Source organism: Platichthys flesus, chromosome 6, assembly GCF_949316205.1.
Source record: "Platichthys flesus chromosome 6, fPlaFle2.1, whole genome shotgun sequence".
Classification (NCBI taxonomy): domain Eukaryota; kingdom Metazoa; phylum Chordata; class Actinopteri; order Pleuronectiformes; family Pleuronectidae; genus Platichthys; species Platichthys flesus.
In genome coordinates, this window is record NC_084950.1 from 16132062 (window position 1) to 16159961 (window position 27900).

The window sequence follows — 27900 nt, forward strand, 5'->3', positions numbered from 1 at the left end:
GCTGCAAAAAGTTCAGAGCTCACCGGTTAGAGATCATCAGAGTCCTGAAAGCAGAAAGTATTTATGTGACCACAAAATCAAACAAACCAACCAACAAACTAACGGAAAGGGTGAAAACAGGGTCAAAGGCCAGAGTTCAGACATCAGGCTGACAGATGACCTATCTCACCCAGCTCTCAATTTCCCCTGGCATTAGTCTTCTGCATTGATTCCCTATTATTCCTGTTTCAACATCAAATTCACTGGTTAATGGGCTCGGCTCATCATTAAAGCTCCAAACTGGCCTGTGGCTGATTCACTGGAGACATTGGCCAGGGAACATGAATTATTGGTTCAAGGTTATCACATTTTTTGGCATCACAGATAGAGAAATATGGGTGAAACTGCGAAAGATGACAGAGCACATAAATTGCATCCACCTTTTTTTTCTCTGGAGCTGCAAATCTGACACAGTTCACCCACATAATTCTTATTTTCATATATCACACATTCACATTTAAGACAGCAAGCCCTATATCTCTCACACGGACGTGTTTAACCTCTCTGAAACTTAAAAAATATGTCACTATTCTGAGAATTTAAGTGTAAATCATCTTCCTTTATTCAAGCTCCTCCACACATCAGCCCAGGCTCCTGTTGCAGTTTACCTTAAAGGTCTCTGCATCCATGATGGGGTCTTATTTCCCACTGGACAGTCCATGACCAAAGTTTTTATACACATGCACCTGTGTGCGCAGAAACACATATATGCACAGTACACACCGGTCAATACTCTGATCAATAATGCCAACAATCGTGTGCCTCGCGTCTGTGTGGCACCGAAATCAGCCGACCCACCTGCTGAGACAGTGACCTCGATGAAACTGGGGTGTGGAGATTGAAAAGGAAAGCGGTTTCCTTCTAAATGCAGCAAAATGAGCCATGCTCCGGGGACATGGGGGGCTGCTCCAGATGTATTTTGCACGAAATGATTGCTTGACATTTTGCGCTGTCTGCTCCCGTAAAATGTGCTCTGCTGACAAGACAAATAACGGACAAGACTTACTGCAGGGACTCATCTCGCTGTTGTTTACTCAAGGTAAATACAGTCGATTATTCTCTTTCTCCTCCTCGTCCTAATCTGACCCTCGCTGAAAAAGTGAGGAAAGGAGAGAGAGGTTTTTCAAAAGGCAGATTTTCTAAGATGTCCATTTTTCGATGCAGCATTTCTTTTAAAGACGGAAAGAAAGCACCTGAGCCTCAAAATAGGCATAGAGATAGGCATATTATTCCTACACATATTTACCCCTATAAATACTATTGTTTTTCTAATCCCCTCTAATTATAACTAACAAACAGTATCAAGGCCATTGGCTTCTTCTTCTGGCTTTAAACTCAGCAGTAACTGTGCTTCTTCTGGCTGTATCCAAAGCCCTAACTCCATGACCCTGTGCTAACAAGCAGGTAATTTGCCAAACAACTCCCAAATCCCTCCTCTGTGGAGCTTCATTAAATTTGCATGTTCTCCGAGAGCCTTTTTCAATTAATTAATTTAGAGGCAGGGGGGAAGTGGGAGGGAGTAATGTAATTGCACATATCCAGTTGCACCTTCTCAGCTCCGACGGGTAGAAAAATACCAAGGTTTGGTTGAATTCAAGAAAACGTTCCAGACGTTTCTTAAGTGATCGGATGCTGAGTCAGCCTCTCTTGTTGTGCTGTCTTTACTTCTCCGTCTTTCTGCCGCTTCAATTTTAACTTGTCACTGATTGTGACGCCATAACCACAGCTGGTCCTCAACGTGGGAGATATATCGACCAATTAGGATGTATTATTTTAAGGGCTCGGTCCAAATGCTCCAAATCAGCGCTGGCGACTGGAACTGCACCCTTACTGCAACTCCTCAGATTAATCATGATTACCAACAGACCCAGTGAGCTGGGAGAGCAAATGAGCTTTTAAGTGGGATTTGAGGTGAACGGGACGGGAGTGTCGTCTAACGAGGGAAGAGGAGCGGCGGGACGTGTGTCCCCTCTGCCCTCCGATGTAATGGCGTGTGTGGGCATGGAAATTCATTTTTTTTATGGTCTTCTATAAAGACTCTTGCAAAAGTTTGTCTGTGTGGTCAGGATTCAGTGAAGGCTGTAGCTATATTTACCATGTATGTGTTTTTATGGTAAATAAGCGTGTGTGTGTGTGTGTGTGTGAATGTGTGGCGTGTGTGTGTGTGTGTGGTGTGTGTGTGTGTGGTTAGCAGGGAGCTGTCAAACTGGTTCCTGGGGGATACTTATGGCCGACGGCAACATGTAATCTAACATGGAAGACATGCTTGGTAATTACCCACTCCAGGCCCTTTTGGGAGCTCTTTGAGTGACAGCCTGTCCATCTGCGTATATGTTAAAGCTCATACATGGCTTGGAGTGTGTGTGTGTGTGTGTATGTGTGTGTGTGAGCGTGAGTCTATGTGTGGGTCGGGGAGGGCTGGATCCCTGCCTTTCCTCGCATGTCTTTCAGTTTGACAGTAGATCGTGGACTTTGAAGACAAGGCCTTCTAACCCCCATCTCTATTTCCTCTGACCACATCCCAAAGCCCCCCTCCCCCTCCATTTATTCATCTCTTTCCTTCAATCCGCCTCTTTTTCTCAATCCCTCTCTCTTTCCTTTCCCTCAGATTTGCTCCTCCAGACTAATGAGAGGGGAGAGGAACACACGCGATAAACGATCGTTCGTTTGAATCAGTGGAAGAGAAACGAGGGGGGGGGCATCAACACATTTAGGCCCTTAATTGCTTTTTTCCCCCGAAAGAAAGTCAAATTAACATTTAGATGTTCAATAAATGTTCTGAGTGTATTAGTGGTGTTCCCTCCGTGTGTCTGTGTGTGTGGCTCCCAGAGTAGGGACAGTGATGAGAGGCACATGCTGAGGAGCCGCTGGAGTGAGACAGCAGGACAGACGCCGGCGTCTCGCTGCGACGATCACACACTCCCCGGCTCAGACTAAATGCCCTCTCCTGGCTACTGCTTTAATGACACACACGTTATTAAGTCGCACATAAAGTCCGTCCACTAACATGCACACATTTGAATATGGCTCTTCCCCTTTGATTATATCTCCTCTTTCATTTGGTTTGTCTTTCTTTTTTATTGAGGGGGAGAAAAAGAAACCTCATTAAAGAACAGACAATGAAGTATTTGCATTGTTTTCAAAGAGAAAACTTGGTGCATAATTTACCTAAGTTGTTATATACAAATTTGAGGTGCTGTTGATTGCATTGCTTTTTTATGTAACTTCTCCTTCTACTCAACTTTATTTCACCGGCAACTAGGATGACACTCAGTAGAGAGCAAAAGTTTGCCAAGGACCAACTCAAATTTCATCAAGCTGCATCAGATTGCACACACTCCTAGATATCAGTCCTCTACGTGTATGATTTTATTTGTCCATGCATTTTTCCCTGGACAATGTCAAAAAATACCTTTACAAATACAATGAAAAGTTCCTGCATCTGCCCCTCTGTTTGAATCTGCGCCAAATTGTAATGGGGTCTCTCTCTGCCCATGTCCTATCAGTTCACCAGCTAATTTGCTTAATGCCTCTGACCAACAAGCAAACCAATGGACACGGGTAAAAATATAACCCTGTTAGCGTAGGTCAACAATCAACCTCACGCTCTTATCTCTGCAATTTTAATTAAGATTTAAAAAACTAGAATAATAATAATATAATAATAATGATTAATATATTTTGAATCTCCAATTCGGTTTCCTGGGTCATATTTCACTGTCTCACATGAGACAACACACCCTGACCAACACCGCTTCTAGTGTTGTTTTAATACAGGGCAAATGTGTGAATACAGCATGTTCCCACTATTATCATCCCTGCAGGGTTTGTGTTTCCTACCTGACATGGTAGAATTGCTCGCCCAGATGTGTGTGTCTTCCATGTGTGTATAATTTGTGTGCAAGGTCAAATTAGCTTCCTGATAGAGACCCCCGTCCCCTCGTCACTTTACAGAATCTGTCGAGTGAACTCGAGCTCCTACCGTGTTTAGTAAATATTTAAGGGCCTTGTTCCTACATCCCCTCCCGCTGTTCTTTACCAACCATCTTTTATTCATAAATACCAAACTCAAATTAGTTTCCAGCCAATTCTGAAATATGAGTGTAATTATGTATGTTTTCTCCCCCAGCTCTGCACATGCACTGGAGCTCTTTACCAATTGATGAGGGCCACTTTTCATTATTTATGAGCTGAAATGAACGTGTAAATGCCTCAGCACCCATACAGCGGCTGAGTCTGCATGGTGCACGGGCCAGAGGAGGGTCGAGTTTTGGAGCTGCAAGGAGAAATCCAACGGTCTGTTAAAAGTCTTTGTTATGGTCGTGATGACCTATTGCCAATTCACTCTTTTCTCTGGCGTCCATCACTCTCTACCACCTGGGCCACAGCCACCTCATCCTTAAGAAGGAGTGACAAGGAAGCAGTAGATGGACAGAGTGTGTAAAATGAAGTAGGGGCTCACTAATTCCGGCCACTACATCCAATCTTTGCCTGTTCTTTATCCTCTCCTCCCTTTCATATGTATTGTAATTTATAGTATTCACCGGGTGTGGTGCAACACACTCAAATTGTCTGGATCTCTCCCACAAAAGTGGTCATGCAGTGAATTTGAAATTGCGATGAGGTTACCCGGAGCTCTATTGGTTCCGCTTAGATAATAGAAATGTTGTGTAATGTCTGTGGATCCTGGGAATACCCTGAACACTGAGACAACAGTGCGTTAGGAAGTGTGTCCTTACATGGCAGAGACCAAGTGAAAGACCTTTTGTGCTCCTTGAAGGGGCATTTCTCACTGCATGTGGGTGGGAGGCCGAGATCTGTGTCAGCACGTGTGTGTTTTTAGTGCCGAGGTGGCTCAGATTTACAGGCCACGGATGATGTTCATAATTAATACGAAAGCTAAATTGCAACATTAAAAATGTCTGCGTGCCAGACAGAGGAGACAAGACTCCCGACCGCTGCGCTCCACTCTCCTTGATGGATGGTAACGCTGCGAGCAGTCCGCAAGGAAACCGTCGCAGCTCTGATATTTATCCTCTTTATGTTTTTGATGTCAATCCCGCTCCAACTGCTCCCCCTCTGTGTATTATTGGAAAATTGGGAAAATGTAAATCAAACTGCACAAGGTGTGCAATAGAGCTTTTACAGGCCAGCTAAAAGTGTAGTGCTGTCTCCTCTTGTCTCCTTCATTGGGCTGTTTCTACACCAATCATTTTGCTTCTGCCACTAGACTGTGAGTTACAAAGGGCTCTAAAACTTTTTAATTTTTTCCAATAACTCATTTTAAGGACTTTGAGAGTTGCTGCTTCTTTCAAACCCAGTAATATTTTCCTCCTCTCTTTCGTTCTTGCTCTTGTTTTTATGATATTTTATTCTACATTTTTATTGTATCACTATTTCCCCCTATTTTTACAGGAACATTATAACAACTAGTGATTCATAGGAAGTTAGCTAGTTAACCTATGTTCGGGGGCAGGTGCCTCAACAGCACCGTCAACTGTCAAAGCTACACATACCTGTGACCTTCATCCATTCACCGTTCTACCTCATCCCTACCTCTGCCCGTCTTTACCCAGATTCATTCATCCTCCTTTCCTAATCACTACCCTCAACCCCTTCGCCCTCCTTCCCTCATCCCTACCTTCATCCCCTCGACCTCCTATCCTCATTCATTCATCCTCCTTTCCTAATCCCTACCCACATCCCTTCACCCTCCTTTCCTCATCCCTACCAAAATCCATTCATCCTTCTTCCCTCATCCATTCATGCTACTTCCCTCCCATGCGTACCTCTCGCATTTTTCGTTTGAACTACTATATAGGTATGCGTAATGAGCTTGGTTCCAATAATCTTTCCTCAACATCCTATATTTCCATTCAAACCTTCAAATCACATATTGTTCAGTTGTGGTCCTTGCTATAGTAAATGTGTATTTATCATTATTGCAGCAGCTTCTTCAGTATGCACATTTCCCACCATTGTTCTGGATTTGCCTATGAGCGCAGATCTCTTTCCACACGGCCACAGCACAGTGGAGCACGTCTCGCTTATCTGTGTAAAAGATCCCACTGCACTCTGAGCCATTTCACCCTCTTAGATTTTTAAAGATCTCTCCATTTTCAAATGAATAATGCATTTCTCGGCCACCGGAAGGATTTCACATTACATTCCATACATACGCAGTAGCACGCAACATAGACTACAGTCAGATTTACACTGCCTTGCATGAGGAGAGTATAGTGGTGTAGGGGACGGATGATGATGCAGGAAGATATATTTTTTTTTATAGTGTGAGGATGTTGTAATGTCGTTAATGCAGCGATGATGTGAATGAGGAAATATTTCAATATGTGAATAATAAAGGGACAATTATCCTCTTAGCCAGAGGAAATGAAGTAATGGAGGGACCTCCGACTTTGCTCACATGTCAACATCATCCGCTCCAAAACATCCTCAGAGAAAGTAGTTGATCTGGGGGGGTGTTTCTTGTGGTTTTTATCTCACATCATAATGAACTTCAGCAAATGTCCTCTGATTGAGCACATTTTAGTGGGTTTTAGTGGGAAATGATGCCATCTGTGCTGGATTAATCTGCACATATTGAGGACAGACCAGTTAACTTTGGCGGTGGCGCTGTTTGTGCTGGTGTCAACGATCCGTCTCTCCTTGTCGTTCCTCTCCTGACATCCCACTTTTTCTTTCTCTTCCTCAGCGCCACAGCAACACATCGAGGACAGATCCTTTTCAAGGATGCTCTGGCCCAGCAGCTCTGTGAGCAGGGAGGTGAGTCGACGAACACGCATCGCTCTTCCCCCCTCTATGAACCACGCGTGTGAATCTATGGCACTTGACAGGCAGATATATTCACACCTTCACAGATACATACATGTTCGAGCCCACATGTGCACCTGCCCCCTACTTACCTCCTATTACCGTCAACATTATGCATAATATGAGTGTTCCGGATGACACCGTGGCATGTTTGATACGCCGCTTCTTCATGAAAGTGGCATTGCAGCAATTCTTGGCTCTTTTTCTCCCTAATGATGCAGCCAGAGCCAGAGATATTTGGATGTCCTATATTGCCAGCTTAATTTCAGCTTATGCTAAACTCAGCTTTTTCCCCCCATCTCTCTCTCCCTCTCTCTCTCTCTCTCTCTCTCTCTCTCTCTCTCTCTCTCTCTCTCTCTCTCTCTCTCTCTCTCTCTCTCTCTCTCTCTGTCGAGAGATTTACGCTTTATGGCCAACACTTCTTACATCCACTTTCTGTGACAGCCTTAAGTAGCTATTGACAGACAGCGCTGTTCCACTCCGCATGCCGAGTGTGTATAATTGCTTGTTTACAGGAAAGAAACCTCCTCCTCACTTAAGAACTCCTCCCTGTAGATCAAATTTGACTTTAAGGCTGAAAGTGGAATACATAAGCAACTAGTTTCTTTAGGGAGGTCCATTTCTACATTAAAATATACTTAGTCTTCATTAGAAAATAATATTATCTCTGTGGCTAGTCCCTGGGGCCTCTTTAAAAGTAGTTTGACCCCTAGCAGGTCATTGCGGACGCCACCCCTGCACACGCCAGACAGAGTGCTCAACTTGATAGCTCTATGCTACTTGGAAAAGAGCCCTCAGTCAGGCCTGGAAGAGTGACAGCGAGTTAGTGACGAGGCTTCTCTCTTCTGTCTCCTTGCCCGAGAGCTCATCCTCTCACCACCACTGACACACTGCCCGGATCTTGTCCCTCTGCACAGGAACAAATCTGCAGCCAACAACAGTCACTTTAGTTGTTCATTGCCAAGGCCCTGCAGTATCACACTAGCAGACCTCTTCTACTCACAGCAGCCGAATGAAAAAGCGAAGACTTAGAGGTTAAAAGGCCTCAGGGGACTTGAGCTGTGAATGGCAATTGGCAGAGAACGTGCAGTGAAGTCAAGTAAAAAAGACATGACAGTCATAAGGGATCCACAATTACAAGTCAAATGTCTTGAGTGAGTCAATGTGAGAATACGACAAGAAAATTATCAAAATATTCACAGAAGCCATTCACGTAGAAGATTTAGATGGAGATGTCCACTTGAGCAGATAATGAGATTTTTCCTGTTGTTGTGAACGAGTCATGACAATCTCCTGCTGGGTTCTTCATATGTGAAAGGAAACTCAATTAAATGTCCAGAACCAATTTTCAAGACATTTTCATGTGTAAAAAACTGCTATTGTCTCTTCGGTGCAGAAGAGGCGGGAGGTTGAAGGAAAAGAAAAGATGGGATGATGAGATAGTGTTAATGAGAAACTTGAAGGTCATTAATTGCTGTCACTTTGAGTGGAGGATAGAGGTAATGTGGTGATTAAACATCATTAACCTGAAACAGTGCTGAAAGAGTAGATGTGAGCGGACGGCCGACCTTGTTCTAGGCTTATTCCTTTGATGGCCAGCAACACAACACTCGCTCCGCTGCCGGAATACACCAGAAAATATGAATTACAAATGAAAGAGGAACATGCTGCAGGCAACATAAGGCAAAAAGAGACGATGATAGAAAGGAGCGAACAGACTTTGAAATGAGTCTGATCATTTCTGGTCTCTGGTGGATTGTCAGTTTCTCGTTTCCTCCTCCAGAACCCAAACCTGCAGCTTCGGTAAACTAGTGCAGATTTAAAAACTCATGAAATTGGACAAGGCTCCTGACATATAATGAAACTTGAGAATGAATACTGTGCTGTGGTAAGACCACTCTCAAAGAATAAAGAAGGGTAATAATGCAGAAACTAACTATTATAATTGTTTTAATTCCCTCAACAAAGTCAGACTATCCAGCCAGTGAGGTAGAGGCCTGCAGACGTTTCCCTTCTAGTAGAATCAAACAAGTTACAGTCCAGAACTCAGCCGCAGAGTGGCAGCGAGAGTGCATGCTGCTCAAATCTAGTTATTAGCATTCAAAGTTGAATGTAAGACCTGGGACCGGCTCAAGCCACTTCAGAAGTTCATATTCTCAAGAATCGTGCTTTGAAGAGGAGGAGGAATGAAAGCTATCTAAAGCAGGGTTATCATCCATGCAAGGGAAAGAGGGAGAGTAACAGAGGAAGGCTTCTCATATAAGAAGGCAATCGGGGGTTGATCAGCCAGGGTGAAGACTTTAAGAAAAATTGGACAGATTAGTGGCAGACCTTGGAGGAGAGACGGTTACAGTGGAGTCTGAGTCTGAGCTTAGAATGATAAAGAGGTGGAGGGAGGCAGATATCGTCCAATTAAATTCTAATGTAAATAAGAGATTTAAGGATAAAGATGGAAGAGAAGAGATATACAGTAAGTCTTTGACTTTGCTTCTCAGAAACAGAAGGCCACCTTTAAGCTCACTAGCACAGGTGTTTCTATCTTAAGCCCTTTTTCCAGTGTTCAGTACAACAGAGTAGTTTGAAGCAGCAATCATCACATTGCCAAATTGTTTGCACAGGCTCCTGGAAGTGATTTAAATTTATAATAACAGACTGACTGGAGGATGAAACAGAAGAACATTTCTGCCCCTACTGAGAGACCATAAAAAAGACTTAATAAGCCCACATGAGAGGAGCCAAGTCAGGGATGAGGAGAGGTAGGGGTGCATGAGGAAAAGGGGTTCATGTGCTGAAGGGCGGAGTCGGTGGTTGTTGGTGTTGAATGGCACTGCATGCCGTCCATCAGCTCTATCACCTGACAGCGTGGCCAGCAGTCGCGGCTTCCTGCCCAGCATCGCCAGCTCCGCTCATTTCCAGCGCGGGAATAAATCAGGCCTTTATGGGCCTGGCTGAGTGCGCTGCACCTCAGATGGATTATTAAAGGCACATATAACTCAAAGAGGCCACTGCTCCCTGAGGGGCGCCTGATCACAACGTAACAGAGTGGGACGGGTGGCCTCCACTCTCCTACCTCAGCGGCACCCACCCAGTCTAAACACCAACGCGCCTGCCATCGCTCACCAGCAAGAAACCTTGAGACCTCAGTCGTCAATATCTCATCCTGACTATCTCCCCAAGTAATATTTTCTACCCTTTTTTCCTGTCTCTCGTCCCAGTCTACATGTCTGTCCTCCTGCTACTAAAATCTTACCCTTACTTGCTTGTGTAGTTTCTCCCAATCTCTGACATACAGAAAACCAGGATATATTTAAAGTGTCGAAGAAATAAAGACAGGAAGCCAAAAAAAGATTGTGCCCAAAATAATAGGTTTCGTCTTTACCTTGTTATTAACTTAAAAACAAGAGTTTGAAAAGGCAGCAGAGAAATATAACATCTTTGCTGGCCTCCTCTCCACTCACCTATAATTATTATAAAGATGCCAATCAGTTGAAGGCCCGACTTCTCAATAAGTGTAGAGAAGTGGGTAAAAATCTGACCTTGGAGAACCCCTCTCTTTTACAGCCATCGCAGAAGAAAAACAGCAGCATCTTGCTTCCTGGTGAGTCAGTAATTTCAACCGTCAGTTGGACGGGAGCGACTCGACTTCAAACGCAGTCCACATTGCAAAGGATGTGAGTCAGACAGAGGGGAGAAAGAGCGAAAAGAGAGGACGAGCGAGATCGGAAGAGTGGGTATGGTTTACAGGGTGGGTGAAACAGGAAAAGGAGGAGAGAGAGAGGAGATTAGAGCAGGAAGATGGAGAGAAGAGGGGGGAGAAGATTTAACATGACTTGTGCCCTGCGCTCTTTGTGCTGAGGCGTCTGAGTCTGCCAAAGCTTATGCTCGTTTAGTCCCCACCCGGATCACCTCAACCCTGCTCATCAGCACCCAACTGATTTTAGTCATGTTGGAGTTTACTGAGAACCCCCTCTCTTTGTTGCTCTGTTTATGCGCGTGCATTTGTGTGCGTGTGCATAACAGAGAAATAGCAAAAATGGGGTAGGGGCCTCTATGTGTATGTGTGTATTTCTGTGAGTGTGTGTGTGTGTGTGTGTGTGTGTGTGTGTGTGTGTGTGTGTGTGTGTGTGTGTGTGTGTGTGTGTGTGTGTGTGTGTGTGTGTGTGTGTGTGTGTGTGTGTGTGTGTGTGTGTGTGTGTGTGTGTGTGTGTGTGTGTGTGTGTGTGTGTGTGTGTGTGTGTGTGTGTGTGTGTGTGTGTCCCACTGCATGCTTGTGAGTATAAGCCCCGGCCAGGGAGATACAGGCATTAGCAGAGATGAGCCGCTAATAGAGGAGGCAGTAATTGAAGTCTTTAAGAAAGTGAGAGGGGATTAATCCAAGTGGAATAAGCGCCACAGTCTGCTCCCAATGCGCAGAGGGCTTCGGCAAAAGAGAGACAGGATGGGTGTGGATGGAGGGGTGGGCAGCGGGAGAGATTGGGAAGAAAGTGCGAGAGGCAGCAGGAGTGTGCGATGAAGCACATAGAAAGAAAACTGTAAATGAGGCCTTTTTGGAAGCTTGAGGGGATTATCCAACACACCCCCCCCTCTACCAAAAAATCTTCTGGGCCTTTCTCCAGCCAAATGGCCTCACTAAGAGGAGCAAGCGATTTAGAAGAGTTTGTTGAGACTGTAGGGAGCAGAATATCAACCAAGCATTTATGTCAGAGAGAGAAGGTGGATTACCAGGAATCGAGTGATAGTGCACGCTCTCTTTTCAGGTCCAGTTTGAATCACGAACCCATGCTAACGTAAACTGAGCCAAAAATTGTATGTTCTGATTTTATAATTGCTTAATGGAGATCAACCACAAGAAAAAGAGTTTCACATACTTGAATTGATAGCTCCTCTAAACATGTTTTGAATCACAGCAGGATTAGAGGGGGAGGAAGGGATGGAGAGAGAGAGAGGGAGGGAGGAAGGAAGGGAGGAGGCCTTTTGATCTGCTTTTAATGGGCTTCATCGTCAAGCCTGAGCCACAGCCGTGGAGTCGAGCGTCAGGGCCCACCAGCGCAGAAGCAGAGCAGTCACACCCTCTGAACCACCCAGCTCTGTCACACAGGCCACTAAGACTCCAACTTCTACTGTCAGCGTGAAACTTAACCACCGCCTGGTGCCTTGTGAATCCATTTCTAAGAGCCCAGTATTAAGATCCACGAGGGGGAAATTAGTGCAGCTAACTATCACTGAAGCTTGAGCTCAAAGTTTGCAGAGCCATTACCAGAGTACCAAACCCTTTTTCAATAATCCCACTTTTTTTTAAGGATTTCCGTTCTGTTGTTTAGGGGGGGATCAGAGGAATCATTGAGAACAGCTCTAAGGTTTGAAAGAGATTCTTAAGTAACTTAAAATGACACTTTGGAATGAGTCATCAGTTTGTTATCGCAGTGAGTCTTATCAGGGGGGCAGGCTCATCCTGGATGGAGAACACTGTGGCAGATTATCCTTCTCTTCAGTCTTTTCAAACACCTCACCTACCACAGTAAAGTAGGAAGGCTCACAGCTGCTGAAGGGTGACATGTTCACTGAGGTCAAAGCTACAGCTCCGCTCGACAGTGATTAATCTTAAAATAAAAATGACTTTGATTCCCTAATATGAATATCTGGATATTTGATCTGCGAAATAAAATAACTCTGATTAAGCTTTCTGCTTCATGTTCTCAGAGACCAAATCTGAAATATCACAGGAAAGTTCTGCACCTGATGCAACTGGCATCACGTTTATTTGACCAGTATGTGACATACTAATAAATAATTTCTTGATTCATTTATTGTTAAAATAAGGCCCTTCAACGGTGACGTAGATAAAAAAAAGGAAATATCAAATACTTCGGCCAGACTATATACATTATGCATGATGCAATTTAGAGACTAAAATATTAAACAACAGATGGAATCAACGTCAAGATAGAGATACGAGGTGCTCCTTTTATTTAATAAAAAAAGCTTGGTTCAGGAACTCTTTCACAACCACAGGACATATTTCAGGATGTCGTCAGATAATTTGAAGAACTGCTGCAAAAACTGGCATCAAGGTCAAAGTTTTCTCTTACGTAATAATTTGAAAAAAGGTCCCTCTGCTTTAGAAACTGTGCACATCTGGTTCATTCATCAGGGGTTAGTCTCCTGTTGCTTCATCATAGCAACATCACGTCTTTTGAAAGACAAATATACTGTGAACAGTCCAGGAGGAAGATGTGCTACTTTTATTTCACATGGTGATGTTGTCAACAAAATGCATTCTGATTGAATTTGATGTGTATGTTCAGGAAGCAAAACCACAATACCGCTCAGTGAAATATCATCACTGAATACAAGTTCGAAAAATAATCAAATGCAAATGAATCGCTGTGCCAGGCCTTTGGAGCTCACTTTGTTTTACCTCCTCCATCTTTTTAGGCACAAAGTTTCTAAGGAAGTTTGCTCAAACATGAATGCCGACTCTTTTGCAAAGTGTTTTTAGTAAGTTAGCTCCAAAGTAAGACCACTGTTTTCCTTTTTTAATACCCATGTTTGATTAATTTAGTCTTAACACTCACTACACCCTCCGTTCACCTCCCTCCACATTTTAGAGCTGTGTATCCCCCAGGAGAGACTGATGGTTGAGTCTGTTAGCGAGGCAATGGCCACAGATTACAGCTCACAGGCGCCCCTAGGGAGGATGGCGGTTAATTGGCATTGAACCGTTAATCATGGCCGCCTGGTATTTCATTACTGAGAGGAATTAACTTCAGCAGCCAGGAGACTGCAGATGTGACGGGCCAGGTCACGGGGAAAGTTTGTTTCACTCAGAGATGGTTTTAGAATGGGACCATATCCCTGCAGCTAAGACATGTGACTCACAATGCAAAGCTGCAGAGGTATGAAAAGTTGTAGTGTGCGCGCATCCTGTGGTTGTTACTGTGTTACTTTACTCACCTGTATTCTCTTCTTCTCTGTTTCAGCTCCAACCGAGTCCCCTCTGAGACCAAGTCTTGGTGAGTCTGCGTTTCATTGCATGCTCTTATTTATGTGTTAATTTCAACATGTAAATACCAGTTATCATACAGATTGTGTCTAACTGTGGGCATATGGTGTATGTGTGTGTTTAGTGGAGCTAAACGGTAAACACGCTGTGCTGCGTGACGACTTTGACTCCAACCTCCAAGCAGAGCTGGACCCCAGCATCTGGTATGTGAAAATGTTTCCTTTAATCCAAGGGTGCAGTCACCAACTACTTCTCCTTTTATCATAACTTAGTCTTATATTTCTTCTTTTCCTCCTCCTAATTCTTCTCATCTCTTCTTCCTCTCAGGTCTGAGTGCAGTAACTGTGAGGTGGGAGAGCTGTGTGGGGTGCTGATGCACGGCAGAGCGGTCACGTTCTGTGAGCCCTTCGGAGAGCGAGAGCTGGTAACTACCACGTTTGACCACACTGCAACCACTTTACATTTTATGGCCCATTTACCGTAGATCCAGCAACCAACCGCTCCGTAGCCACAGCCACCTCTGCAGTAAATCTTTTACTAACTGTGACCACAGTTAAATGTAATGTTTAAATAGACTTTACTTTACAAAGTACGATAATTCACTCTTGAGCTCTTTTAACCAAAAATTGTATGATTTGGGTGAAGGGCTGGACATTTACATGACCCTAAAAACAAAAGCACGGTGACTGTCAAGCTTGATTTGTGTAAATCAAGGATCTGTGCTTCTTCTACTTGTATTGACGTATGTAATGCTCATATTCAGTTTGAAATTCTTTATTTGGAAAAGTTTTCATGATCTAACTTCAGCACACATATCACTTTCCACGTACTGTCCATTGCTGCAGCTCCTCTATTCAGCCTCTTTCTGAAACACTCACCTTTACCTCCTGTCAGCGTCTGCGCTCGCTTTCCCTGTCTTTAATAGGGCACATGTCTGATTAGCTGCTATGTGTGCATGATGCAAATGTAAATATAATATCTGGAAATATCAGCTGGAGTACTGACATAGAGCTTCAGGAGTTTTCTGTGGTGGAGAGGAACTCCCCTTACCACAGACTTTGTGCTTTTTAACTTTCCAGTCTTTTGTATACACAAAAAAACAATAACGCTAGAGGAAAGAGAAAACATGTCTCCTTTAATTCAAAAGTGCTGTGTTTGTGGCTGTTTATCACTTTTTGGCTTACCATGCAGCTTTAGCCAAAAACAATATTTCCAGTTGCTGCAGGACATAGAGGTTTATGAAAAAGAGGTAGACTGCTGTGTTTAAAGGGAATGTGAAACCAGAGAGACAACAAGAGGGAAAAACGTATGATCATTTCACAGTCAAGTACAGTAGTATCATGTATGAAGTGTGTTATATACACAGCTAATGTAACCTATTCATGCCCTTTGTGTGTCGTTATGAAGTTGACTTCAAAATGTTCACGCTGAAAGAGATGAGAGCCGGTCACCAACAGAGCAGTGTTCAGTGCCTCATGAATCTATTTACTTCTCTGATAAGCATTTGCTTTGTCTGTCACTGTTCCAAATGTTTGATGCCGCTGCCTGGCCGCTCTTCTGTCAAGTGCAACAAGCATGAACATCCGGAAACACAGAAACGTTTACACACGGGCAGTCGCCAATAAAACAGCTCCAGCTATCAGAGCACACACATCCAAGCATTCACAAACATTCTGTTTCCTCTCTCCCTCTCACAGACTCACATATTTGTATTTGTAAAGAGATACAAAAAGACAGTAACAGATATAGAGACGGATTAACCATAATGGACTTTTTATTCTATATCGTAACTTTACATGATGAAAATGTTTGTACTCCTCTACAGTGCTTCAGGTTGTGACATTTAATGCAGTGATACAGACGTGAAAAGTTGAATATCCTTGACTCCATTATTAGATGAGGCCTGATAACATTAATTCAACCAGAGGAAGTTAGTGAATCTATTCTGTTCGGCTCTCAGCACACTTTACTACTTAAATGTTACAAATCTCAATTTGCATTCTTTCCCCTCTGTTATCAGTCGATATTGTTTCAATCTTTACCGAGATTGAATTATTTGCTGGTGACACATTTATTGCTGTATCTTCCCCAGACAACTGTTCCTCTGAACACCAGCACAGCCTCAGTCCTGCAGTTTGCCCTGGGTGAGTACTAGATCTCCACATGCACTGAGAACAATCACTACACAATCACCTCGTTTCCACAGAGATCAGTGTCTGAGGCACCCGGAAGTGTATTCATTCCTATGGCAACCACGGTGAACTCGAACATGAAAATGAAATGTGTCCCCTCTGGTATTTTTTGCCTCCATGTATGTTGAAATTGGACGTATGCAGTGGATTTCTAACATGCACTTTTATGCCACAGGAAGTTAGGATAAAATGTAATTAGCTAAGAGGCTAATCTCTTTAAATAGATTCTATAGATGAATATGTGTAATATATACAGAGATTTGCTAAAATGTTTCCCTATAACATCTACAAAAAGTATCGCTGTTCGTGTTTTGTTTGGACAGCGAACACTTGGCCCGAATACTCCCTGTCCAAACTGCAAACACCAAAATATTGACCGTTGCCCTCAGTGACAAATTTGTCATCAGCCAATGCCGAGCTCTGAGATTGCCAAGAGACTAATTCAAGTCAGATGTTTGTCGTTGCTTTTACAAAATCTGGGTAATTGTATAATTAAATATTAACTTATTCAGCCGGTTTAACGCATTGTGAATTTCAATAATGTTATATTACTATAAAAAATGTAAAAGAAGTTAGATAAATGTGCAAGAGTTAATTATTAATTTTGATTTGTATATGTAAATAGATATATTATTAGTAATATAATTGACACAAACAATCCGTTTCAACCTACAATCTGAAAGTTAAATATTTTGTACCAATATTGCTCCAGGTTCACATTCCACAAAGCCTTGCAGCCAAATTCTCCCATGGGTGCAGTAGCATTTCAGCAGAGTCCATATCTGTCTGTATTACAGGCACAAAAAAAGAACTCTGTAAATGGGGCGTGAGAATTTTGTGGAACAGACAGATATGTATGAGACATCTTAAACCCTGTTCACATATCTTCGCCCTGCCTGCAGCCATCTGAGACGGGACAACAGATGTCTGTGTCATCCTCAGGCATCTCTTGCTCTGTTATATGTCAGTGTACCAACTGGTACACAGGATGTTTCCGCGTAACGTTCCCTCTCTGTCTCACTCTTCTCTCTCCTCTCCTCCTATCATAAGAATGAATGATTTACAGTTTCTGGAAAGACACCCACAAGGCCATGGCAGAGTTTTTAGTAGTGTTGTATTTTTCATGTCCATTACATGCATCCACCAGCTCTCCTGGGAACTCGGCTGGGAAGAGGAGTACATACTGTCTCAACAACTCCCAACAACCCTCTCACCATTCTCTACTCTACTTCCTAGTGTCTTTCTCCTGTCCTTTCATCTCTCTCTGTCTGTCAATGCTTTGCAGGTGATTAATAGGAGTGTTTGTGGCAGTATAGTGTTGGGTATGGAGTGGTTCAGTAGAGCAGCACAATGAAGTGGTGGCAGGTTAATGCACAGCTCTATTCAGTGGGGATGGAACAGCACGGCAGGACACGGAGGAGACATGGACGCTGCACACAGTCAGGAGGGGGAGAGCGAGGGAGGGGGGAGGAAAGGTGGGGACGTCGGGATTTGCCTGCTTTGCCCATTAGCGACCTTTGACCCTAACCTGCTCCCTCACCACATTTTAAGCTGCAAAAATAGTCTGACCCAACCCAGAAATGCACAAGAATATTCACATATACACAAACTTATCAAGAGTTCATGGTCCTACAGCAGCACTCCTCCTCTGGTCGCCTCCGTCCAACCCGTTCACACTGACCCCGAACTTCTCTCAGACATGTTAAGCTGCCGATCACTACGTTCCGCTATGAAACCATTTAGATACAATTTTCCACTCGACTAAAGGAGGAAATTTGGGAGCAATCAGTCAGAAGAGTCCATCGAGCTGCGCCTCGCTGCTCCTTGGGGCACACACAGGAACATTGCCCTGCTGATAAAATTCAATTGATGAGAAGAATTTAACTAGCTAACATATTGTAACTGTCATACACTGTGTGACTGTCTTCTTTGTGTGTTCATGTTCCCCAGGTTCGGGCTCCTGTCGGTTCAGTTACTCAGACCCCAGCATTACTGTGTCGTACAGCCTCGGTGGTAACGCCAACTCCTCAGATGACTGGATCACACTGGAGAAGATCAGGTCTCTCTCCTTTTTTTCCATTCTTCCTTTCCTCATCCATCCCACAGTCCTTCCATCTGTTATGAACACCCACCTTCGCTCTTTTTTCCTCATTCACACCTCCCCCTCTCAATTTGTCAGTCATCTCGTGTTTGTGCCTGGATTATCCCCCTGCCTTCATCGCACTGTCCCTTCCTCTCCTTTTGCTTTGTCAGCTCTCAGACAGAGACATAATGTAACAGACACTGTTCTAACAACTATATTTAGCTGAGTCTTGGTGCATGTTGCGCTTTCGTGGAAACACAGAAAACGACTCATAGGTTCAAAACATTAAATCACCTGCCGAGTCAATGCAAAACCTGGTTTTGTCTCAGTTTCACTCATAGACTATATATAAAGATGATATGACAGTTCCATAAAATCTTAAACTAAAGCTTCTAGATCGCCCCCTGTTGGCTGGCTTCAGTAGAGGTTATAAGCCCTGCCAACTCCATGTAAATGGATTGGATATGAACCAAACAAAAATGACAGTGTTCGTTTATCCTTTAAGTTAGGTTTTAATCTGTTAAAGGATATAAGATGCAAGATGGCAGCATTCATATCTGGGATTTTTTGGCATCAATCCTGGAAAGTTGGAGTGGAGACCTGTTGTTTATCTTAGTATAAAGTCAATGTTTTCACTCCATCATAACGGAATGTAGTATCTGTTCATGTTCTGCTATTTCAGCCTGATTTGGCCAATTCATGATACAATTTAAATTGAATACAACCACTATCTCCACATTCATTGAGACCCTCCATTTCTCTCTCCTAGAGCCCCCTCCAACAGCAGCACCGTCATCCACCTCCTTCCCATGCCACACCACTCAAGAGCTGAAGGCGTTCGTCTCCGATGGTCTCAGGAGGCCCCTCAGGGCCCCGAAGGCTACGAGTCCTGCTGGGGGATGGACAACTTGCTCCTGGTCAACGCTGCTCACAGGGCCCCCCTCATGGAGGACAACTTAGACCCCCCAGACACTGCTAACTGGCTCTTCTTCCCTGGAGCTACCATCAAGGTATGCTGACATGTGGATGTCCTCCAGCCCTCTCATTATATATGCAGTTGACCAATCCCCAATGACCAGTGTTATTGACGAAAGTTGAATGAATGTCATAATCAAGTAATGTTGTCAAGAATATTGATTTACATTATGTTGCATGTTTTAACGCCTGTGTTCTTATTGGCCAGCACTCCTGTCAGTCTGAGGGCAACGCTCTGTATTTCCATGGTGGTGAGGGCGTTGGCCACAGCTTTGCCTCCACCAGAGACATTGATCTGCACAGGGAAGAGGGAAGGAGCTACTGGGAGGAAGACTTTGAGAGCCTGCCATCAAAGTAAGTCAAACTAATACTCATATATAAACCATTAAGACCTAAGGCCCCTTACAAAATCCCTGTAAAACTGATACATTGTTTGAAAACAACCACCTACAAAGAGTGTTTCTGCAGAACTCCCAACATGTACAAATATTTATATAGGTTCAGCATTTGAAGCAGTTAAGAGACATTAACTAAAACATTTGACAGTTTAAATTTTCATGATAAATAATTTCCTTCTCCCTAAAGTTTATGAACACTTTGAGAAAAACAATAAAGAGGGAACATTTTTTCCAGGTTAGGAATGCTCCCACACTGTACCTTGCCTCTCCTGGTACTATTTCAATGAATCACGATGTATTTCAACAGTCACATATCTTGAAAATGATAAAATCAGTGGCGAACCATGACCCACGATATTCACTTTGCATTCACATATGTGCGACTGTGCAATAGGTCTAACTGGCCCCCACCCACCTGTCTTGATCATCTCATATACATTTCGTTATGAAGTGAATGAGTCACTGTATTTCTACTGCACCCTTCACAACCACAGGGTGTACATTAAAATAGAACGCCATAAAAGACAAAACAATTACAGGAGAAGGTCAAACAGGGTAATTAAAGCTGAGTATAACCACCGGATTAATACTTTATAAAAATGCCAGTCTATGTAGATTTACAGTTTTTTTTAAAAGGCTTTTAAAATTTGGCAGTGCCTCAGCTGACCTGATGATGAGGGGGAGTTTAGTCGAAGGCAATGAAGTTAATGCAGTAAAACGGAAATTTGTTGCCAGACCTGAGGCGCTATCCTTTTATGGTGTTAAATGATGAAAATATATTACGAAACCAAACTATATAAGTCTGGAAAGGGAGATTTCATGGAGAGGAACATCATCAGGTACTCTGGGGTATCTCTGGGCTCATGTATACATGAGCTCTGACACCTGTCTATTGTCATATGTCAAGCACACAACATGCAGCGTGTTGCGTCAAGCTCACGCAGGTGAATGCCACGACTCTGACTGCAGCCCATCTTTTCAGAGTGCGACACACACACATATGCAAGCAAACACAAACACACAAATATACACCGGACAGCGAAAAGCAAGGAAACCCTGTCAGAAGCACAGTGAGAGGTGGAGAGAGAATTGAGACGGATGATAGATCGTGTTCCTGCCTGAGAGTAATTAACGGGCCTCATGCACCAGGTCTGTCACTACATTTTCCATTAATGAGAAGGACCCTCGAACAAGAGTGTGTTTCCACAGTCCCCCTGTACCCTCACGCCTTCCCTGCAGCACGCCAACACGCTGCACCCGCATACTCTCTCCCCCGCCAGGTGTCACGGGCTGACACATGCGTGAAGTAAGCAGGAAAGGGTTTTATGGTGACGGCGCACACCCCTAAGTGTCATTTAACCAAACACCAGCTATGACAGAAGCCCAGCAGCCTATACGCTGTATGACAGAGAACAGAGAGGAAGCAGTGGGGGGGAGAAGGAAGGAGAGGGAGGGGCAGAGGAACGCAGGAGAGGGCTGACACACTGAGTTAACTTCTGTCAGTGCTAATGAGGAGCCTCTCTCCGCTGTGCGACTGCAGGTGTGTGTTCTTTATGCATCAGCTGTCTTTCCAGGTGAGTTATTCAGTATTTCTGGGATTGTGTGTTTGTTGGCCGGCAAGATGTGAATTCTGGCAACTGTTTCCTGACTTCAGTAATAGTCCAGAGGAGATGATGTGTAAAAGAGGCAATCTATGAACATAAGTGTTAATTAGGGTTGGGTATCGTTTTTTTTGGGGGGACACCAGTGCTAAATCAATACTTTAACAACAGTTCCCTTGTCTGAACAGTGCAAAAAGACACCAAGCGGCCGTCGATAATTAGAAGATAGAGTATAAGACTTTTTTATTACTTATAAATAACTGTTGACAATTTAAAGTATACTTTACTAACCTAACTACAATAATTTAAACCCTTAACACAGATTGAGTGTTTAATACAGGAAATGACTCTTCAGTATGATGGTGTTAAAGTTTATATTTTGTTGTGCTCCAAATTTACAAATAATTTTGTTTCCTTTTTTGTTTTTTATCTGTATATAATATATGCACATGAAATTGAGAAAATCATCCGCTGACTGTGTAAACATGCATTACCAATGAGTTACCTATAGCTTGTGACGAGTAACACATAATCTACTTTGCTTTAGTAACTTTTTTCTAATTATTAATGTTGTTGAAATCCTGTCTCTTTCCATTTTTATTTATTGGTTTATTCAGCAGGGACAGTGCACATTAATAAACATTGCTGTAAATGGACCAGAGTTAGCCAAGAGGCTGTTTTTTGTCTGTTACAAGTCACCCTCAAAACAGAATATGTAAATATAAGATTAAAACTACAAAGTCGTTGTGATCGTTTATAGGCATGACGAGCAAAAATGAAAACAGAAGAGAACAATAATTATAGCAAAAAGCACAATTCAGGACACCATTGTATTATATATCAGTAATATTTTTAAACAGGCAACACAGGAGCACGTAATACGTGACAGTTTTAATGCTGAGCGATGATGAAAATGTTTACAGTCAAGGACTTGACGTGTTCTTTTCTTCAAAGACTCTAAAAGTTTTAGTGTTGCTGGCGTTCAACCAGGTTGTTAAACAGTCAGTGATGTGACCGTAGACGACATGTGCATCATACACTCGAGGTAACACCCACCTCTAAAATAAATATACAGTATTTTCCTTACTGAACCTACCCGCCCTGTCCGTGTGTTTCATACAGCTGGGACATAGAGGGAGCTGTTTATGGGACCCAGTGTGGAGAGATTGAGTCGGGCTCGGCCCTCGTGTTTGAGAAGGAGGGCCGGAGGCGGGTGTGCACCCCATACCTCGACACCACGTCTTATGGAAACCTCCGCTTCTACTTCACCATGGGTATGGAAAATCCCCCATTCCATCATTCTGTCATTTATTTGGGTCAAGAAATAGTGAGGTTAACGTGTAGTAATACATCACTCACAGTAATGGTCTTATTCTGTATGGCAACCTCACTGGTATTTTTGTTGCACTTGTGAGTTACTTTGCATGAACTTATTAAGGTGTGTTTGTGTTTAGGTGGTGGCGAATGTGATCAAGGAGAGTCCCATGAGAATGATGTCATTCTGTTTGGGAGGTCTGAAGGCAGACGGGAACGTGTGGTGCTCGACACGCTTCCATACTCCTCTTATAGGGTGAGACTTAAACAACATATTCACAAATGAAAGATCCAGTGCCAGTTTATTTCTATGAAGTAATTTAAATTATTTATTGTGTAAACAGACTTTATGTTACTACTCCGTGAGGATTTGCTGCTTTTCTTTTCTCATGTCATTAATTGTGTGTCTAATGAATTATCTATATTAAAAGGACTGTCACATGGTTTTTAGAATTGAACTTTGGGGAATTGTGATTTTAACTAACTGCAATTTTCTCTATCTTTTGACATTTCATTAATTAAAATGTTGTTCGAATGAGTAAATAAGCGATCGATTCCTTATATCATTCATTTCTCTTCTCAGACTCCTGCTGAGGTATCGGTGGCGCTGCCCACTGAGCTACAAACCCCAGTCACCCAGTTCTGCCTGGAGCAACGATCACATGGGGGGGCCAACCGCCACGTCTGGGCCGTGGACTTCATGCAGCTGCTCCCTGTGCTGCCTGGCACGCAGACACATGTCGCTCAGTTCTCCATCAACCTCGGCTGTGGGTCATACCAGCCGGCCAACAGGTGAGGCACACTGTACAACTGGGTGAGCCAGTGCTTCTTCTGAAAATATGGAGTTGAGTGATCTGTGAAAATCTAATTCTGTTTTTTTCAAATGTTGAGCTTAAAAACCTCCCGTGTTCCCTTTTATCAGCGTCAGCCTGGAGTTCTCCACCAACCACGGTCGCTCATGGTCCCTGCTTCACACTGAGTGTCTGCCAGAGCTCTGCGCTGGACCCCACCTACCTCACAGCACCATCTACTCCTCCGACAACTACAGCGGGTATGAATGGGAATGCACATCTATCGATCATTTTCTGATAATATTGTGTACCTCTACGTGAACACACTGTCGCACTTCTGCAGATGGACAAGAATCTCTATCCCTCTGCCCAACGCTGCTCTTTCAGAGATGACACGGTTTCGCTGGAAGCAGTCCGGCACTGGAACGAGCAACATGTGGGCCATAGACAATGGTTAGAACTAAACAGTTCACATGTTTTTTTTCCATTGATACAATATATTCTCTCTATTTTACATCTTCTAAGATAATACACACACGTGTCTAGGGCCATCAAAGATTATCATAGCTCAACCATATTAAAAACATATTTATGACTGTAAAAGCTCATTTATTTCTCTTCATTTATTTTTCAGTGTATGTTGGTCCAGCCTGTCTTCGTTTCTGCTCCGGGAGAGGACATTGTTCCCGCACAGGCTGCAAGTAAGGATCTGCTTTTTACTAAACCAAATAAAACCAGTAAGAGTCTGCTCATTATCCACCTAATGCCTCCAAGCACCAATCACCATTCAAAATTAATCAAATTGTATTATGCTTGTGATTTATTAATGGAATTTCATCTCTGTCTATTTTTGTCATTACATTCGTTAATTTTTTTAATATCTTACCTCCTCTCCTCTCCTCTCCTCTCCTCTCCTCTCCTTTCCTCTCCTCTCCTCTCCTCTCCTCTCCTCTCCTCTCCTCTCCTCCCAGATGTGACCCAGGCTTTAGTGGCCCAGCCTGTGAGCTTGCCTCCCAGACCTTCCCAGCCTTCCTGTCCGAGGGCTTCTCCAGCCCACGCCTCTCTTCCTACCACAGTTTCTCTTCCCTACGCGGGGCCGAGGTCAGCTTCGGCTGCGGGGTGCTGGCCAGTGGCAAGGCTCTGGTCTTCAACAGGGACAGCAGGAGGCATTTGGTCACGGCTCCGTTAGACAGCTCCCAGGCCAGGTAATGGAAAAGCTGATAAATTACATATTTTTTAGAATCAATTAATCAGGATTATCATTTTTTTTTAAAACAAAAATGAGCTTGTTCATGCAGGCAAAAGATTAAAAGGAACCCATGTGTGTGCTCTTGTGCGAGTATGTTGTTTACAATACATGCACACAAGGAAAACATCTTGCCATCAGCAGATTACTTGTAAAATTGTGTCCTCTCTTCAGTTGATATCCATTCTCCTGCTTCATCAATCCCCTCTTACCCTCATACTCACTTTTCCTCCCTGGTAGATGGATTATGATTATGGGGAGGGCTGCAGATGAGAGGAGAAATGAAAGCACGGGATAAATGTGAAAGAGAAAAAAAGAGCAGGAGAGATGAATTTTGCTACGGCTTCTGTGCTGGATTGATTATGCCTGTTGCGGCTCTCAGTGTGCCACCTGATGGCTGTGTTTAATGCTATTTTCCTGGTTGATCGAGTGAACAGCTGCATGAAAGAGGAAACTGCAGCACTAAGGAAAGTCCAGCTCTGCCAAAGACAGAGAAAACTGTTAAGGGGAGAGTGACTGAAAGTGGAAATTATTATAAATATTACATTAGTGTAGATTATAATATTATTGCCAAAACATGAATAAAAACATAAGAATTCCGAAGCTCACACTACATCAGGACTATGTGCAGTTAACATGATTACACAGAAATGAACTCTGTCTCTCATTCGCACTCTCCCTGTCTTATTCTTTCCTTTCCTCCACCTACTCTCATCCAATTTTATCCTCATTCATTTAATCATCTCATCCATCATCCTGCCACTTTCCTCCCACCTCTCGCTCTACTCTACTGTCTGTTTATCTACCCTTTTACCCCTCTCTCTCTCTCTTTTTCTCTCCTTCTCTACTCTCCTTCCTGAACACACTCTTACTCACCTTACTTTCTTCTCATTTGTCAACCTGCTCTTTCCTCTCTTTCTGTTTTTTCATTTCCATTTTTGCACGTTACTATGTCCGTCTCAACCGCTGCTCCCCTCATCCTAACCGGCTCGTCCCATCCGTGTTTTCATCTCCTCACTTTGCTTCTTTGCAGGTACCTGCAGTTCACTCTTCGGCTGGGCAGTCGCAGCACCCTGAGCTCATGTCCCGCTCCAGACCAGCCCGGAGAGGGCGTCCTGCTACATTACTCCTCAGACAACGGCATCACCTGGACACTGCTGCAGCACTACGCTTACCAAGGCTTCCATGAGCCAAGGTACCTGCCGTGTGTTATAGTGTGTGTGTGCACAGGCTGGTATGCGTATGATTCCATAGAGACACTAAGAGTCCATTAACACACATTTGCACTGCTAATGGTGTACTGAAGGTGTAAGCCACTGGGACCCATTGAGTCAGGTTAAGTCATATAAGTGAGTAATGAAGACAAAGTGGGCTGACTTCCAGATGCACAGCCCAGGGGTCAAAACTCTTCACCAGCCAACAGAGGAAGGCCAACGCGGGTCAGTGAGTCAGGGGCAAGTTCCAGGCACCAGTTTAGTGAAAGGCACAAGAACAAATATTTACTATATAGGGTTAGGGCCTAGACCTCTCATCATCAAATTTGAAAGGGGTTGTGTCCATTTTATAGGAAACCCTGCATAGCATTGTTATAACCAAGTCAAAGCCTGAGTCTACGCTCAGTGAGTGCGTGTGATTATTCCAGATGAAATGTTCAGCATTATTGTTACTGCCAGCAAATATACCCCTCACCTTTACATTTATATGATTTTGGCAATGGAACGTACTGCACACAGGTTATTTCATGCAAACGCCCCATTAAGAGCCTTGAAGTCCAGTTTTACAATAATTTTTTCCCCATTAGGATTGTATCTGTCGAACTCCCGGCTGGTGCTCGTAAGTTCGGCGTGCAGTTTCGCTGGTGGCAGCCGTACCACTCGGGCCGCAGTCAGGATGTGTGGGCCCTGGATGAAATCAGCATGACCTCTGTGCTGTTCAACACCATAAGTCTGGACTTCAGCAACGTGCTCGACGTCACCCAGAGTCTGGGTTTCTATCTCGGCCACGTCCAACCCTACTGCCAGCATGACTGGACACTCAGGTAAGAGGCCTCAATGCTCCGGTAATGTGGGTCAGTAGAGATAAAATATGAATCAGCAGTTGGTAATGTGATTCAGATTAGCTTGTTTTTACTGTTAAGAATTTTGTCAACTGGGTTTGATTAAGTACAGGGGTTTTCCTTACATTCAGTGTGTAATAGTTTCTTGCAGAATCTTCAAAGTCCTGACGCTTTGGATTAAATTGTCTAATATTGTATTTTGTTATTTGTGAAACTTGCTGGCTTTGAGATTATGTTTATCAGTGGCTGACACATGATTTCCTCCCGGTCATCCTCCAGTTTCTCTGGTGAGCCCAGCCCCGGCTCAAGCATCCGTTATGTGGAAACGCAATCGATGCAGATCGGAGCCTCTTACAGTCTGCAGTTCTCACTGGTCATGGGCTGTGGCCGCGAGCCCTCTCCCCACATTGACACACAGGTTCGCCTGGAGTTCTCTACGAATCACGGCCTCACCTGGCACCTGGTCAAAGAGGTAGGAGCATTGCACGTGTCCGCCCTGGTTCCTCATGAGAGGTGTTAACATCCAACCTCTTTAGTTTAAACAGCCCGACCCACACGTTTGTTTATAACTAGCAGACTTGCAGAAGAAGAGAGAGGAAGAAACTTCTCATTTATTCATGAACATGAATATTGATTAACCTATTACAGCATCAGTAATAATGAGTAAATAAGTAGACACTTTGTTTCAGATGAGAAATCGTTGCAGTTACTTTTTATCATCCTGCTATCAGCAATTACATGACAACACTTGAATCAGCAAGCAGATTATCTTCCCATGATTCCACAAAGACTTTCTGTGATCACAACTGGCTCATAAATATTCATAAGGCGCCAAAGTATCTGCCAGGATTTGTAAGTCCTTTGAAATTGAATGGGGCGTAATGAATCAGCGAGTTTTCTCTAATTCTCTCGTGCATGAAAATGCAGTCATCTGGCAAGTGCAGAATGTAACTCTCTGGATGTCCTGTCCTGTTAATCCTCGCTTGTCTTCCAGTGTTCAAGGTCAGAGATACTCTAATCCTGAATTAGCCTTTTATTTGCACATGCTGAGATGCTGATGACGCCAAATGACATTTTAAAGATTATTGTGTTGTTTTTAAAGAAGTAAATGCCACAATAATAAATATAACTTGTTTATTTGATTTGAGAAATGAACATTTAGAGAAGCATAAAAAGTGTCCCATAATAAAACCCCTCATTGCCTTCACCTAGGCCTGTCTGCCCGGCATGACAAGCTGCGCTGAGTTTACAGCCCCGAGCGTCTACCACCCGTCAGAGTTTAAAGACTGGAGACGCATCACTCTGTCTCTGCCTCAAAAGACATGGTAAGTAGTGCACGTCTGTGCAATAGACCCAGATGAAACATTTTTC

The 27900-nt window shown here is 43.5% G+C and overlaps 1 protein-coding gene across 1 annotated transcript in view; it reads left to right on the forward strand.

Annotated features, from left to right (window-relative positions):
- reln (reelin) overlaps positions 1 to 27900 on the forward strand; it is a 94814-nt gene that overhangs the window by 41421 nt on the left and 25493 nt on the right. The window contains exons 4-22 of the mRNA XM_062389645.1: positions 6752 to 6822; positions 13851 to 13883; positions 13998 to 14076; positions 14201 to 14297; positions 15966 to 16017; positions 18016 to 18124; positions 18918 to 19158; positions 19332 to 19477; positions 22245 to 22396; positions 22577 to 22692; positions 23020 to 23228; positions 23359 to 23487; positions 23571 to 23680; positions 23862 to 23928; positions 24199 to 24432; positions 25507 to 25668; positions 26275 to 26511; positions 26809 to 27001; positions 27742 to 27854. Of these exons, the coding sequence (XP_062245629.1) occupies positions 6752 to 6822; positions 13851 to 13883; positions 13998 to 14076; positions 14201 to 14297; positions 15966 to 16017; positions 18016 to 18124; positions 18918 to 19158; positions 19332 to 19477; positions 22245 to 22396; positions 22577 to 22692; positions 23020 to 23228; positions 23359 to 23487; positions 23571 to 23680; positions 23862 to 23928; positions 24199 to 24432; positions 25507 to 25668; positions 26275 to 26511; positions 26809 to 27001; positions 27742 to 27854 (2550 nt within the window). The remainder of the gene's footprint in view (positions 1 to 6751; positions 6823 to 13850; positions 13884 to 13997; positions 14077 to 14200; positions 14298 to 15965; positions 16018 to 18015; positions 18125 to 18917; positions 19159 to 19331; positions 19478 to 22244; positions 22397 to 22576; positions 22693 to 23019; positions 23229 to 23358; positions 23488 to 23570; positions 23681 to 23861; positions 23929 to 24198; positions 24433 to 25506; positions 25669 to 26274; positions 26512 to 26808; positions 27002 to 27741; positions 27855 to 27900) is intronic.